This window comes from Schistocerca gregaria, chromosome 11, assembly GCF_023897955.1.
Source record: "Schistocerca gregaria isolate iqSchGreg1 chromosome 11, iqSchGreg1.2, whole genome shotgun sequence".
Classification (NCBI taxonomy): domain Eukaryota; kingdom Metazoa; phylum Arthropoda; class Insecta; order Orthoptera; family Acrididae; genus Schistocerca; species Schistocerca gregaria.
The window spans coordinates 144,172,706-144,188,400 of record NC_064930.1 but is presented as its reverse complement, the minus strand read 5'-3'; the positions used below and the strand labels follow the sequence as shown (position 1 = coordinate 144,188,400).

Genomic DNA, 15,695 nt, shown 5'->3' with positions numbered 1-15,695 from the left:
CATTGAGGTCATCAGTGCCCTAAGTGCTTTGGAAAACAGTGTCAATCTCACATTGTTGAAAGTGGGGTTCCACAGCAGACGACCACAAAACGTGCCCAATTTGATCTGACATCAACAAATGCAATCGTAGTGTGGACACGGTCACTGAGATTGGAACACAGATTGACGGAGATGTATCACCCGGTGAGACTAATCACGTTTCTCGCTGTAACAGGTCGGCGGCCGGAGACAGTGGCAACGTATATGCGAGCTGGACGAGGGACTTTTTTGTCCAAAAGCTTAAACATTTAGCAATCTTTTCACTGTGCACATTTCTCAATACGATATTCTACACTCTTTACTTTGTGGCTGTTACCTGATTACACAACTTGCAGAAGTTTATTGAGCCTGTAAACCATTAATTTTACAGAGACAGACAGCACTATTAAGGAGTCACTGTACGTGAAAGGTGAGACTGCACGGGAACACGGTTCGTACCTGCTTTCGATTAAATTCCAGCTTCCACTACTCGGCTTTCAAACAATGAATGCTACGCAATGCAATTATTCAAAGTGACATGAGAATAACAGAAAAATAAGGACGCACTCACCTCTTCCTCAAAGCTCAGGGGATCCCGTGCAATACTGAGGCCGTCGGGGGACTCCCATTCGTGCAGGAACTGAAAAAGAGTGAACAGAGTTAACTCTCACGTGCACGTATGTGTGTGTTAAGTCGTGATGTCGTCATCACTCAAATGTATTGTCTACAATGTGTTGCAAATTGCATATGCAGAGCAGACACTAAATAATTTGGTGCCCGTAATAATTAATATAATTGGTACTGTCTACCCTACGTCTTAATATTAAATTTCTTAAGGGGGAATATAGTCATCTCTACCAAAACTGGATGCTGAAATTCAACTGTGAGTGTGCAGGCCAAAGAACAAAGTGCCACCAGAAAGTAAACAGAAAATACTTTCCTGCCTTGTGCCCATATAAATCTAGTGCAGCCAAAGTTCAGGTTGCTGGAGAAGTGGCAAGTAAAATGTTTCAAAAGTGGCAAAAAAAAAATGGTGCAGTTCAAGTGTATCATGTGAATAAAGTGTGATCGGAACATTCACTGGACAACCATAAAAATATTCCAGCTATGTGTCCACTTATACTGGATGATTCATTTCACTGTCATGCAGGACAGTGTCACGGGATGCAGTGCGAATTGATCAATTAAATATCTAATTTTCAATAGTGTTAATTCATAAAATAATGCCGCAACAATTATATCCATCCAAATTTTAAAAATGTATGTATGTGCATTCCACATCTCCTAAACCACTGGACCAATTTCAACAAAATGTAGTATACATATTATTTACTAGAAAGAATCATTGTGGGGTTAGGAACCCCCTACCTATCAAAGGGGTAGGGGTGAAAAAGCAGTGTGGCACATGACACGACAGTACTTTATTTATCCAGTTTTTGAGAGTGGGATCACTTTGAGACTTGCAACAAACTTTACGCATAATTCAGACTTTTACAACTCTTTTCTTCACTGACCCTCACGCCCCACCAAATGATGAAATGAAAAAAGTTTGTCACTTACCACATTTTCACTGTCCGTGCAGTGAAACTGCCACATGAAGCGTGACATTTTAATTTATTACTTCTTTACTACCAATGTATTCACGAGACACTGTGCAGACAGTATTCACATATACCAATGAATGTACCACAAAAATTATATCATTGTATAACACCCGGTTCAGGAGATACAACGTCATAAATATTCACATTTGCTGCTGAACGTACCTACAAAAATATATCATTGTACACGATACAGTTCAGGAGATATGACGACATAAATTCTGAGATGCATGAGAAACTGCTGCATCATGTATGTTGTTTCAATTTATTACTTCTTCACTAATGACTCTATTCACAACACATTTCGCAGATGTACAATGTCGTGTGACTAGGAAAAGTTAAAAGCGCTGCAAAGTTTTAATTAACTGAATTTTAATAAATAATTAATAACTTTCACAATTTTTATGGCACCAAAGATGCTGACCTATCAATTTGAAAGTTTCGTAATGTAATTGACTTATCTGCAAGAAACAATTTATTTCGACTTTTAATTAAAATTGATATATCATTTAGCCTGAGACACCGACACAATTTGTGAGGTAGTAAGCATCGACAGATACGATTACACACCGCTTACAACACTTAGTTTGTAAGACTATATTTAAACTATCCTTTTTAATTCATAATTTATAAATCTGGATATTTTTGCCTGTAATTAAAAAAAAAAAAAAAAACTGCTATGCCAATTCTGACTGTCGTCGTGGCAGTGAAACGAGCAGGAAAAATCCCTGTAAGAAAGAGAAGCCATATTGATATGTATTGTAATAATTAAGTCACAGACTCTGTGAATTGTTTTGGTTGATGCAACAAAAAGACTTACATTTGTTTAGCATTAATCCGAGGGCAAAGTACTACACACGAATTGGAATATGACACAGTTTAATTTATTTCATTTATATTTTTTGTGTGCATCTAGTGATGCGTTCAGATTTGTAAATACATTAATACATAAAAAGTTGTAAGTAAGGTTGGTGATAGCATAAAAAACATTAAGTGGAGTATGTGCACAGTTTTTCTGTGAAGGCGACGGCAGAGGGGTTAAAAGTGTGGCGGGCAGCTCGCTTGTTCACACTATTCTGGATGGAGTTGCAGATGCTAGGGAGATGACTGACTGAACAGGAAGTGAGCCACACGCTCTTTGGTGGAAGAAATTTTCCCATCATCCGTTGTGATGCTCTGAAATGTTTTATGTAAGCTCAGTGGGGACTTAGAGATTTTCTGCAGTGGTCAGGAATTTGTTTTTTATTGCTGCCAGTTGTTCACGAGAACTTGCATTTTTGTATGAGAAGTTGATCCGAACTTTGAATTAGTTGCACTAAGTCTGAATTTTAACCCAGTTTGCCAATGGGGGACTTTGGCACTTAGGATTAATACATTGTGTATTGATTACACTTCCGATTCTCTGAGTTAGTGTGGAGTTTAACTCTGACCTCTGACCAATTTTTAGTTATTTTGTTCCTACATAGTGTGTTTTTAAGCATTATACTGCAAATGTGTCTACTTTCAATTCACTTAATTGTGCTGTAGCTTATTGCCACCCTATTATTGTGTGAATTTATGGACAATAAACTATATTTGCTAGCTTAATCACTTGCAGTTGGGGCACATTATTTGAACTAGCTGTTCATATGGTCAACCTAACATTACTTTATTTTCCGAGTAATGTATCAGAGACACGTTTATTATTTATTTTATTAATAAGAAAAAAGCAAACTATAATGGACTGAGTTTGTTTTTGTTAATCGTCACAATTACTGCGCTGCATTAAATTAAGCAAAACATAGCAAGAAATTTTAAAGACTTTGCAGTGGTAAAAACACATTGCATGAACTTTGCATCTGGTTGTTTTTAGCTCAAACACTGCAGTGTACAGAATGTAGATGAGACATCAACATTTTATTTAAAACTGAGAGCAGAACGATACCTCACTCACTTCGCAAGTTATCGATTTTTATATCTGACAGACAGTCCCGCACGACGTGCCCATTTCTATCTCTGGGCATTGTGAATCCTGTGGTCATAACAATCACCATATTTCACAATTGCTTCAAATGCTGAAACATTGTTTTTTGCAAAGGATGTCACCAGAAGAGGCCCACATGTTGGATGATAAACACTCAATTTTTTTTTTTTTTTTAATTCTCCGAGATAGGGCAGCAGTGAGAAGTCAGTGAAATGGGACACATAAACGTGTCGACAGTGCTTTCCGCAGCAGTTAAAGTGCTAATACCGTACAAAGCACTTTCTGTTGTGATGTACAAACTGTCTCGCAGAGGATACGTACAAATGTGAAGACAGATTAGTTATAGTACTTACCGAAGTCTCTTCCTTGACGAATATGGTCTCAATCTCTTGCTGTGGAGGCACGAGTGGGTCAGCTTCCACCTGAATGAAAGAAAACGAGTAAGTACATGTGCGATACAGAGTGCAACTAATGTGGAAGAAAGTAGTCTGCCCCAGAGCCCTGAAAGCACATCTGAGTGGTCTGCACACAGCTGTGGTACGTGAGGGAGAGTGCATATATACCCTGCACAGCTCAGCAAAAGTTGCCAAATACGACTGACACTGCCTCGTGCCTCACCTAATTACACGGGTGAGTGAGCGCCATCTGACGCTAAGCACTCATGTTCACTTGCACGCAGGTTGCTAATTTGTAGTATGCACGTACACAATGATATTCTTTACCGTTACAGCTCCAACTTCCTCCCGTTTTCTGACTATTGACTTTAACGAGTCCTATCAATTAATTTATGCGATACATTTGCTACAGCTACTCTGCAGCTGGACTGAAGTTTGTCTGATAATTAAAAATAAAATTGACAATTATAATCAGTTATCTCAGTCCTCAACATAAATCTTTTTCATTTTTTGTGTCCAAAATATGTCTCGCTGTCAGTGTGATTTTTAGCTGTAGACACAATACGAGAACAATTTCATCAGCTGTTCATTCATTCAGGCTTACAGTTCCAAATAACCTGCATTAACATTCAGTATTTGATCATCAGTTGACTGTTCATTACATGTATTTGTATTCAGTGGCTGTTGTTATACTTGGTGAATCTCGGGCATACACTGATGAGCCAAAACATTATGACTGAGCAGTTTGTTGTAGGTTTGTGGAGGTAGGTATGTGACAACACACGTCTACGCACAGGTCATATAATTTGTGTAAATAATGGTCCGCCGATCTGTATACTCGGTGATGGCACCCGATAGTGACCCAGATGGGTTCCGTAGGGTTTACGTGGAGGTGAATTTGGTTGCCGAGTATGAAGGGATGCACGTGGTTCACAGCTGTCTGCATATCTTTTATTACTACCACAGGTCCCATCCATGTGCAGGAGAATGCCTCCCATAACATAATACTGTTCCCACCAGCCTGCATCTGTTGCGTACCAGAGCTTCCGTGCCACCTCTCACCTCAATGATGGCATTTGTGGAGACAACCGTCTAACTAGTGTAGCAAAAATGTAATTGACCCGAAGAACCACCAACACGAGCCTGTCGATCAACTGTCTAATTCCGATGGTCCCGTGCCCACTGCAATCTTAATTGACGGTGCTGTCGAGTCGACACGTGAACATATAGGGGTGGTGTGCTGTGGAGCTACGTGTTTGACAATGTACACTGAACAGTATGCTCCAAATGACTTGTATGTGCAGCAGTGTTGTGCTCTCTAGGCAGAGATACCACAGGTCACAAACTAGCCAACTTTGCACAGCAGATGAGCCTCCAAACACTACACTCTGTGACATCCTACCGTTCAGTGCCTAATGGCCGTTTCACTGTCTGTCTACCTCTTTCTGTAGATGTTCACAACAGTAGCACGTAAACGTTCGACAAGCTTTACTGCTTTCGAGATACTCGTTCAAAAGCTCTGCATAATAATAATCTGTCCTCCGTCAAAGTCACTTATGTCAACGGAATTCCCCATTTGAAGCCCACATCTTCGCTAGGGTGATCACCCGTCCGTGTCTGCTCTGCTTACATACTTCTGTTACCACATCACGTGCCCGCTATGCCACAAGGCGACACGCAATGTTGCAGTGGGTGTAACATTTTGGCTTATCAGTGTAGAGTGCACACATTCACCGTAAACACAGAAAATCGACAGCTAAAAATAAATTCTAATTTGTACTTGTCGGGCCAATTTGTGCCACTACACTGGAATGAGTAAGTTTCCTCAGCTGTGTGTCAGGGGCACCTGCCCACTGCCCCGCACTCAGCGAGTGTGCGCCAGTGTGATGACAAATAACGAAACTGCCAGCCACGAGTTTTTCTGCAGTGCACGTAGAGTGGTGAGGAACGAACTCCACTCGGCAGGTTCGGCACGTGGATTTGGTGCTGTAGTGTACACGACATATGTCGTGACAACTATACAAATCTCTGACAGACCTACATTTCCCGCTTACCTGTGAGCAGTCGCCTCAAAACCCGAGTCGAGCTTTCACCGCCACTTACATTTGCTCTGACGATTTCACAACACTACTACCAGAGGTTCTCCTGCCACAGGCTACACGGGGACAGAAAAGGACAGCAGAGCTGTGGCTCAGCCAGTCACACACAAGGAATACAGTTTGAAGAGAGTTAAAAGGATTGATCCATGGGGATGAAATGAGTGTATCACACTTAAAACATTAATGGTTTGATTAAATCGCCAAGATTGAACTGATGTGCAATTTAGTTGTAATTGCAGTTTTCTACAAGAGAAAGAGAGAGAGAGAGAGAGAGAGAGAGAGAGAGAGAGAGAGAGAGAGAGAGATTATTGCAATGTACTTAAAATTATTCAAGAGCATGGATCAACACCCTACTGTACTGATGATTGTAATTATTACATTATTTGTTCAAGATCTGGATTTTATGTGCATCAGGTGCAAATGGTCAATTTTTTAATTAAATCCAACTGTTGCAAACACTGCTACGCATACTGCTACTGCCTTCCATACTACCCCACAAATGACTACTGTGATTTAACAAAATTTTTTGTCAAAATTCTTGTCACAAAGTAAAAATAGAGATGTATTCTACATGGAAACAAAATACAACAGAAATATTTACGTAGAACAACAATCAAACTGGGCTTATGCCAAGATTATAAGTTAAGGAATTACTTAAAAATAAAAATTACTGTCACGAAGAAGCCTCCAATCTATGAACACGATTATTCTGGTATAATGAACCACTTAGCTACAAGTCTAATTGTTAGTCTGGAGACCAATCTGTCAATATTTACTCCAAACTGTATGGGAAGATGTTCATTAAATTTCCAGATTAATTCTTCATCTACACTGAAGGATCCCAGCAAACATCAAACCACTGTGTAGGATGCATCTTTTACAGTCCACAGTCATGACAATATACAAAACTAGCAAACCCAGCAATATTTTGTGATTGCTAAATAAGCATTGTCGACATACAGCTGGGCTGTGTGGGTGCTACAACCAACAGCCAAAGGGTCCCATTATGAAAGAAATGGCACGACAAGCCGTCAGTCCCGGTTATCGAGCCGTACGGCAGGTGACAGTCGGGTCGGATCCCACTGCCGTCCTCAGTGTCTCCAGACACGTCTTCAGCCTGGACTCACCCGCGTGTCCTGTCGGTGCACCTCCGTCGCCTGCCGCTTTACGAGCTCTCCGTCAGGCGGAGAGGCAGGAGCGGCCAAAATGGATTCGGCGTCTCCCTCCGTGCAGCCGTCGCAGACCGTATCCCGCACGGCCGACGAGTCCCGCAGTGGGGACTTGGGCCGACCGTGCTCTGCTTCGCGGTGTGCGTCTACTTCCGGCAGAGTTCTGAAGCTGATGCCGCAATCTGAAAAAATTACACCACGAACCTGCCAACTGAGTTTCTAAAGCCTCTACAGTTTTGAATCACCTCCGAGACACGGCGAGGTGGAACGTGTCCCCTTCTTATGTATTCTTTCTCGTCTGTTTTCTATTCTACAAGTAATGCATATACTGTGACTAACTGAAATGGTAAAATTCTTATCCGTTGTCTATTTCTCTACATATCATTATTGAATGTACTGTTTTGAGACTACTGATAACAGTATTCATTTTAAGGAAACATTTTCTTTCACAAAATATCCTAAATTTACGTTCACTAAAAGTGTGTGCTTTTAAAAATTCGACCCCTGCCTAATACATTCCATCCTGGATTTTCCACTGTGTTTCCAGATTGCCATACCTTACATGAAAGCTCTCATTATCCTCTTTCGAACAAATACTTCACTTTCTCCAAAAATTACTATTTAAAAACTTATGTTTACTCAAAATTGCAATGCTTTAGAAAGTCCAAATCTTAAAATAACACAGTCCAAATTGCACTGTTATTGTTGTGTAGCCCCAATTTGCCTGCTTACTAAATTATATTCTTGTAATAAAAAAACGTATTATTTTGTGAAATATCCTTCCAGCCAGGAAATTTAAACAGCCGAAAATTCTTTGCCAACTTTGGAAACTTTCGTTCATAAAAAATACCTACCATTTAGCCACTTTTTTATTACAGCTAATAGATAGTTATAGAACTTCACCATCTGTTGATGACTTTGTTTGTTCTTTTATTGAAATATGTAAAATGCTGTTAGTCAAAATGTTGTTACTTGTGCTGCCACTTGTAAAACAGAGAGATATAGGAGGTGCAGTAACAGATCAGTAACTTTACAATCACTCTACAATGTCAAAGGCACTTAAATTTACATTATCTATCATGATCATTAATCTGACTGCAAATGCCTGACACCTCCTACGTCGGTCATGTACGATATATGTTCATATAAACTCGAATACAGGGTGATTCAAAAGAACTAAATTGTCATTTAGACAATACATTGGGGCTGTGCACCTGTACACAAACAAATTATTGCCAAAAGCATGTCCGTGACAGCCAGCAGTTACATCGCCAATGCTACTCCACAGATGGTTTTCATTACACCGTGTCGGTTGTCCGTCCGTCAACCAAGTAGCTGGTTACCAAGACCCCACAGAAAGTATCTCTGCCTACGTAGATCAACACCTTCAACCCATTACATGCAGTCTCCCATCCTTCATCAAAGACACCAACCACTTTCTCAAACGCCTGGGATCCGTACCCAGTCTGTTACCCCCGGAAACCATCCTTGTAACCATTGATGCCACTTCCCTATACACAAATATCCCGCACGTCCAGGGCCTCGCTGCAATGAAGCACTTCCTTTCACGCTGATCACCTGACACCCTACCTAAATCCTCTTTCCTCATCACCTTAGCCAGCTTCATCCTGACCCACAACTTCTTCACTTTTGAAGGCCAGACATAACAACAATTAAAGGGAACAGCCATGGGTACCAGGATGGCCCCCTCGTATGCCAACCTATTTATGGGTCGCTTAGAGGAAGCCTTCTTGGTTACCCAAGCCTGCCAACCCAAAGTTTGGTACAGATTTATTGATGACATCTTCATGATCTGGACTCACAGTGAAGAACAACTCCAGAATTTCCTCTCCAACCTCAACTCCTTTGGTTCCATCAGATTCACCTGGTCCTACTCCAAATCCCATGCCACTTTCCTAGACGTTGACCTCCATCTGTCCAATGGCCAGCTGCACACATCCGTCCACATCAAACCCACCAACAAGCAACAGTACCTCCATTATGACAGCTGCCACCCATTCCATATCAAACGGTCCCTTCCCTACAGCCTAGGCCTTCGTGGCAAACGAATCTGCTCCAGTCCTGAATCCCTGAACTATTACACCAACAACCTGAAAACAGCTTTCGCATCCCGCAACTACCCTCTCAACCTGGTACAGAAGCAGATAACCAGAGCCACTTCCTCATCCCCTCAAACCCAGAACCTCTCACAGAAGAACCCCAAAAGTGCCCCACTTGTGACAGAATACTTCCCGGGACTGGATCAGACTCTGAATGTGGCTCTCCAGCAGGGATACGACTTCCTAAAATCCTGTCCCGAAATGAGATCCATCCTTCATGAAATCCTCCCCACTCCACCAAGAGTGTCTTTCCGCCGTCCACCTAACCTTCGTAACCTCTCGGTTCATCCCTATGAAATCCCCAAACCACCTTCCCTACCCTCTGGCTCCTACCCTTGCAACCGCCCCCGGTGTAAAACCTGTCCTATGCACCCTCCCACCACCACCTACTCCAGTCCTGCAACCCGGAAGGTGTACACGATCAAAGGGAGAGCCACGTGTGAAAGCACCCACGTGATTTACCAACTGACCTGCCTGCACTGTGACGCTTTCTATGTGGGAATGACCAGCAACAAACTGTCCATTCGCATGAATGGACACAGGCAGACAGTGTTTGTTGGTAATGAGGATCACCCTGTGGCTAAACATGCCTTGATGCACGACCAGCACATCTCGGCACAGTGTTACACCGTCCGAGTTATCTGGATACTTCCCACCAACACCAACCTATCCGAACTCCGGAGATGGGAACTCGCCCTTCAGTATATCCTCTCTTCTCGATTTCCGCCAGGCCTCAACCTCTGCTAATTTCAAGTTGCCACCGTTCATACCTCACCTGTCTTTCAACAACTTCTTTGCCTCTGTACTTCCGCCTCGACTGACATCTCTGCCCTTACTCTTTGCCTTTAAATATGTCTGCTTGTGTCTGTGTATGTGCGGATGGGTGTGTGTGTGTGTGTGTGTGTGTGTGTGTGTGTGTGTGTGTGTGTGTGTGTGTACACCTGTCCTTTTTTTCTCCTAAGGGAAGTCTTTCCGCTCCCGGAATTGGAATGACTCCTTACCCTCTCCCTTAAAACCCACATCCTTTCGTCTTTCCCTCTCCTTCCTGAAGAAGCAACCATCGGTTGCGAAAGCTAGTAATTCTGTGTGTGTGTTTGTGTGTTTTGTTTATTTGCCTGTCTGCCGGCGCTTTCCCGCTTGGTAAGTCTTGGAATCTTTGTTTTTAATATATATATAGGGTTCAAATTAATGACGATGTAAATAAAACAGAAAGAAACTTCCACATGGGAAAAATATATTAAAAACAAAGATTCCAAGACTTACCAAGCGGGAAAGCGCCGGCAGACAGGCACATGAACAAAACACACAAACACACACACAGAATTACGAGCTTTCGCAACTGGCAGTTGCTTCGTCAGGAAAGAGGGAAGGAGAGGGAAAAATGAAAGGATGTGGGTTTTAAGGGAGAGGGTAAGGAGTCATTCCAATCCCGGGAGCGGAAAGACTTCCCTTAGGGGAAAAAAAGGACAGGTGTACACTCGCACACACACACACATATCCATCCGCACATACACAGACACAAGCAGACATATTTAAAGGCAAAGAGTAAGGGCAGAGATGTCAGTCGAGGCAGAAGTACAGAGGCAAAGAAGTTGTTGAAAGACAGGTGAGGTATGAGCGGCGGCAACTTGAAATTAGCGGAGGTTGAGGCCTGGCGGACATCGAGAAGAGAGGATATACTGAAGGGCGAGTTCCCATCTCCGGAGTTCGGATAGGTTGGTGTTGGTGGGAAGTATCCAGATAACTCGGACGGTGTAACACTGTGCCAAGATGTGCTGGCCGTGCAACAAGGCATGTTTAGCCACAGGGTGATCCTCATTACCAACAAACACTGTCTGCCTGTGTCCATTCATGCGAATGGACAGTTTGTTGCTGGTCATTCCCACATAGAAAGCGTCACAGTGCAGGCAGGTCAGTTGGTAAATCACGTGGGTGCTTTCACATGTGGCTCTGCCTTTGATCGTGTACACCTTCCGGGTTACAGGACTGGAGTAGGTGGTGGTGGGAGGGTGCATAGGACAGGTTTTACACCGGGGGCGGTTGCAAGGGTAGGAGCCAGAGGGTAGGGAAGGTGGTTTGGGGATTTCATAGGGATGAACCAAGAGGTTACGAAGGTTAGGTGGACGGCGGAAAGACACTCTTGGTGGAGTGGGGAGGATTTCATGAAGGATGGATCTCATTTCGGGGCAGGATTTTAGGAAGTCGTATCCCTGCTGGAGAGCCACATTCAAGGTCTGATCCAGTCCCGGGAAGTATTCTGTCACAAGTGGGGCACTTTTGGGGTTCTTCTGTGAGAGGTTCTGGGTTTGAGGGGATGAGGGAGTGGCTCTGGTTATCTGCTTCTGTACCAGGTTGGGAGGGTAGTTGCGGGATGCGAAAGCTGTTTTCAGGTTGTTGGTGTAATGGTCGAGGGATTCAGGACTGGAGCAGATTCGTTTGCCACGAAGGCCTAGGCTGTAGGGAAGGGACCGTTTGATATGAAATGGGTGGCAGCTGTCATAATGGAGGTACTGTTGCTTGTTGGTGGGTTTGATGTGGACGGATGTGTGCAGCTGGCCATTGGACAGATGGAGGTCAACGTCTAGGAAAGTGGCATGGGATTTGGAGTAGGACCAGGTGAATCTGATGGAACCAAAGGAGTTGAGGTTGGAGAGGAAATTCTGGAGTTGTTCTTCACTGTGAGTCCAGATCATGAAGATGTCATCAATAAATCTGTACCAAACTTTGGGTTGGCAGGCTTGGGTAACCAAGAAGGCTTCCTCTAAGCGACCCGTAAATAGGTTGGCATACGAGGGGGCCATCCTGGTACCCATGGCTGTTCCCTTTAATTGTTGGTATGTCTGGCCTTCAAAAGTGAAGAAGTTGTGGGTCAGGATGAAGCTGGCTAAGGTGACGAGGAAAGAGGTTTTAGGTAGGGTGGCAGGTGATCGGCGTGAAAGGAAGTGCTCCATCGCAGCGAGGCCCTGGATGTGCGGGATATTCGTGTATAGGGAAGTGGCATCAATGGTTACAAGGATGGTTTCCGGGGGTAACAGACTGGGTACGGATTCCAGGCGTTTGAGAAAGTGGTTGGTGTCTTTGATGAAGGATGGGAGACTGCATGTAATGGGTTGAAGGTGTTGATCTACGTAGGCAGAGATACGTTCAGTGGGGGCTTGGTAACCAGCTACAATGGGGCAGCCAGGATGTTTGGGTTTGTGAATTTTAGGAAGTAGGTAGAAGGTAGGAGTGCGAGGTGTCGGTGGGGTGAGGAGTTTGATGGAGTCAGGTGAAAGGTTTTGTAGGGGGCCTAAGGTTCTGAGGATTCCTTGAAGCTCCGCCTGGACATCAGGAATGGGATTACCTTGGCAAACTTTGTATGTAGAGTTGTCTGAAAGCTGACGCAGTCCCTCAGCCAGATACTCCCGACGATCAAGTACCACGGTCGTGGAACCCTTGTCAGCCGGAAGAATGATGATGGATCGGTCAGCTTTCAGATCACGGATAGCCTGGGCTTCGGCTGTGGTGATGTTGGGAGTAGGATTAAGGTTTTTCAAGAAAGATTGAGAGGCAAGGCTGGAAGTGAGAAATTCCTGGAAGGTTTGGAGAGGGTGATTTTGAGGAAGAGGAGGTGGGTCCCGCTGTGATGGAGGACGGAACTGTTGCAGGCAGGGTTCAATTTGGATAGTGTCTTGGGGAGTTGGATCATTAGGAGTGGGATCAGGATTGTTTTTCTTCGTGGCAAAGTGATATTTCCAGCAGAGACTACGAGTGTAGGACAGTAAATCCTTGACAAGGGCAGTTTGGTTGAACCTGGGAGTGGGGCTGAAGGTGAGGCCTTTGGATAGGACAGAGGTTTCGGATTGGGAGAGAGGTTTGGAGGAAAGGTTAACTACTGAATTGGGGTGTTGTGGTTCCAGATTGTGTTGACTAGAAATTTGATGTGTTGGGGGGAGTGGAGCTGGAAGTGGGAGATTGAGTAGATGGGAGAGACTGGGTCTGTGTACAATGAGAGGAGGTTGAGGTTTGTTGGAAAGGTCGTGGAGGGTGAGTGAGTTGCCTTTCCGGAGGTGGGAAACCAGGAGATTGGATAGTTTTTTGAGGTGGAGGGTGGCATGTTGTTCTAATTTGCGGTTGGCCTGTAGGAGGATGCTATGTACAGCCGGTGTGGATGTGGGAGAGGAAAGATTGAGGACTTTGATTTGGGATAGGAGTTGACGGGTGTGTTCATTGGCCGAGTCGATGTATAGGTGAAGGATTAGGCGGGTGAGGGCTATGGATTGTGCTGTTTGGAACTGGTATAAGGACTGATGGAAATATATATATATATATATATATATATATATATATATATATATATATATATATATATATATATATATATATATATATATATATGAAGCACTCAGAAGACACGGTACAGTATCGGTGTAACTCAGTACACCAACACACAACTGACAGTTACGTAAACAATGATAGTTGCAATTCCCTGTGACTAGCGTTGATCATGTTTAGTGTCGTAAGTGGTCCTGGTAGGAGAACGTCAGATATTTGAGTGATTGCTGCGAAGTACGAAGAGATGCCACGTACTTGTACAGGACAGTGTTATCAGGGCTCGACTAGAAAGGGCGTCGTTGTGGGCTTCCATTTGGCCAGCTGGTCAAATCTTGCAATATTGAGACTAGTGGGGCATTCAGATACGACAGTGGTTCAATGTCAGACTGCGCGGTGTAATAGGACACGTTGCAGGGTAGTTGATAAATGCTTCGATACTACTAAAAGTTTATCAGATCGTATATTACCCAATCCACAACATGTAACAGACAGAAGTCAGAAAGTACAGTTCTCCTTAATTTCTATCCGCAAATTAAACTGTTTGGTTCAATTGTACACTTAGTCAACATCATTAACATTATTTTGGATCATTTAAGTTACAAATAGTTGAAAAACCTGACGATGTGACCCAATATACTCTCATAAATTTCAGCCTCAAGATTGCATTAGTACATTGCCATAGAAATGTTAGGAGATATATCCATGTTGCAATTAAACCAATAACTAACAAGCAAAATTTGTAAATTTCAACTTACCTAAAGACAGACTTTTGGAACCTCTATCAGTCACCTGATGTATTTAATGTAACTTGTGAACTTTACATATCATGCCAATAATGGAAAACTAATCAGATCAGTTGTGATTAACTTTTTCATTAATGATTCTCGAACATTCCGATGTAAACACTACTGATTTTCAGTCACTTTGAAATTATCAAACAAAACTTAGACCTGGAAGTCCATTTTGGCATTTTCTACTTCACCTCAGTATGTGTCTGGAATAAAATCCGACATGAAATCAAGATGCGAGTAATGATTTCATTATAGGTACTGTTATTGTAACTTCGAAACCAAATTTCCACACAAATGTCAAAAGAAATATTTAAATATGTACTGAGAATGAATCATCGTCTATTGTCTTTAAAACTGTACTAACAGTTTGTTGTACATCATTAAGTTTTCATAATAAATCAGTAAATGTAACTCTTTTTGACAACAGGCCAAAGGACATATACTGTTAAGACAGGGCATATATTGAGCAATGCAAAGCCCTTGCGATCAGCCCAGTTTGGCTAACGATTCATCAGTGTGATGGAGAATATTATTTTAACATCCAAGTTCTCATCACACACAAAATCCAGGCAATCTACACTGTACATTCATCACTAAGGTTCCAATTGACCGCATTCCTCCGCCGTGAAGGAAGATCGTTGTACCGCCTGTCGAGCACACCGCGGCCCCTTCGCGTCGGCATCCGCCATCAGACAACTGGAGGGCTCCCACAACATTCTGTCACTCCACACCAGCATTCGGAGACTGGTTGCAGCCAGTCCCAAGAATTACTGTCTCACACGTAAGGTGCTGTTAACACCACGAGACAAAACGGACGCAGTCAGAAATTTGCCGTGACCGGGAGGTGTAAACTGTCGACGGACGGCAAGGCACGCTCGGCAACAAATCGAAGTTGTTGCACCACTGCAAATAACCTCCCGTGAGCGGTACGTTGGTGATGTAGGAAGAGGTCCCGATTGCCCAATATTTTGGAGAGGCACAGCAGTCTCACTCCTGGCTTCGTACCGCAACCTTTGCACTCTCATTCCACTTCACATCGCTTCGCAACATTACACCCAGATATTTAAATGACACGACTGTGTTGAGCAGGACACTACTAATGTGTATCCAAACATTACGGGTTTGTATTTCCACTGTTAGACCCAATCTGGCAACATGCGGCGAATGATACTCGAGTGGCACAATCGAACATTTTTGCCATCTCGTCAAGTTCGATTGTCGCACA

At 43.2% G+C, this 15,695-nt stretch overlaps 1 protein-coding gene across 1 annotated transcript in view; it reads right to left on the bottom strand.

The window, feature by feature from the left end:
• LOC126295269 (uncharacterized) overlaps positions 1 to 15,695 on the bottom strand; it is a 254,583-nt gene that overhangs the window by 45,078 nt on the left and 193,810 nt on the right. The window contains exons 21-23 of the mRNA XM_049987697.1: positions 7,204 to 7,427; positions 3,936 to 4,004; positions 590 to 658 (exon numbers count right to left, since the gene is read on the bottom strand). Coding sequence (XP_049843654.1) covers positions 590 to 658; positions 3,936 to 4,004; positions 7,204 to 7,427 — 362 coding nt within the window. The remainder of the gene's footprint in view (positions 1 to 589; positions 659 to 3,935; positions 4,005 to 7,203; positions 7,428 to 15,695) is intronic.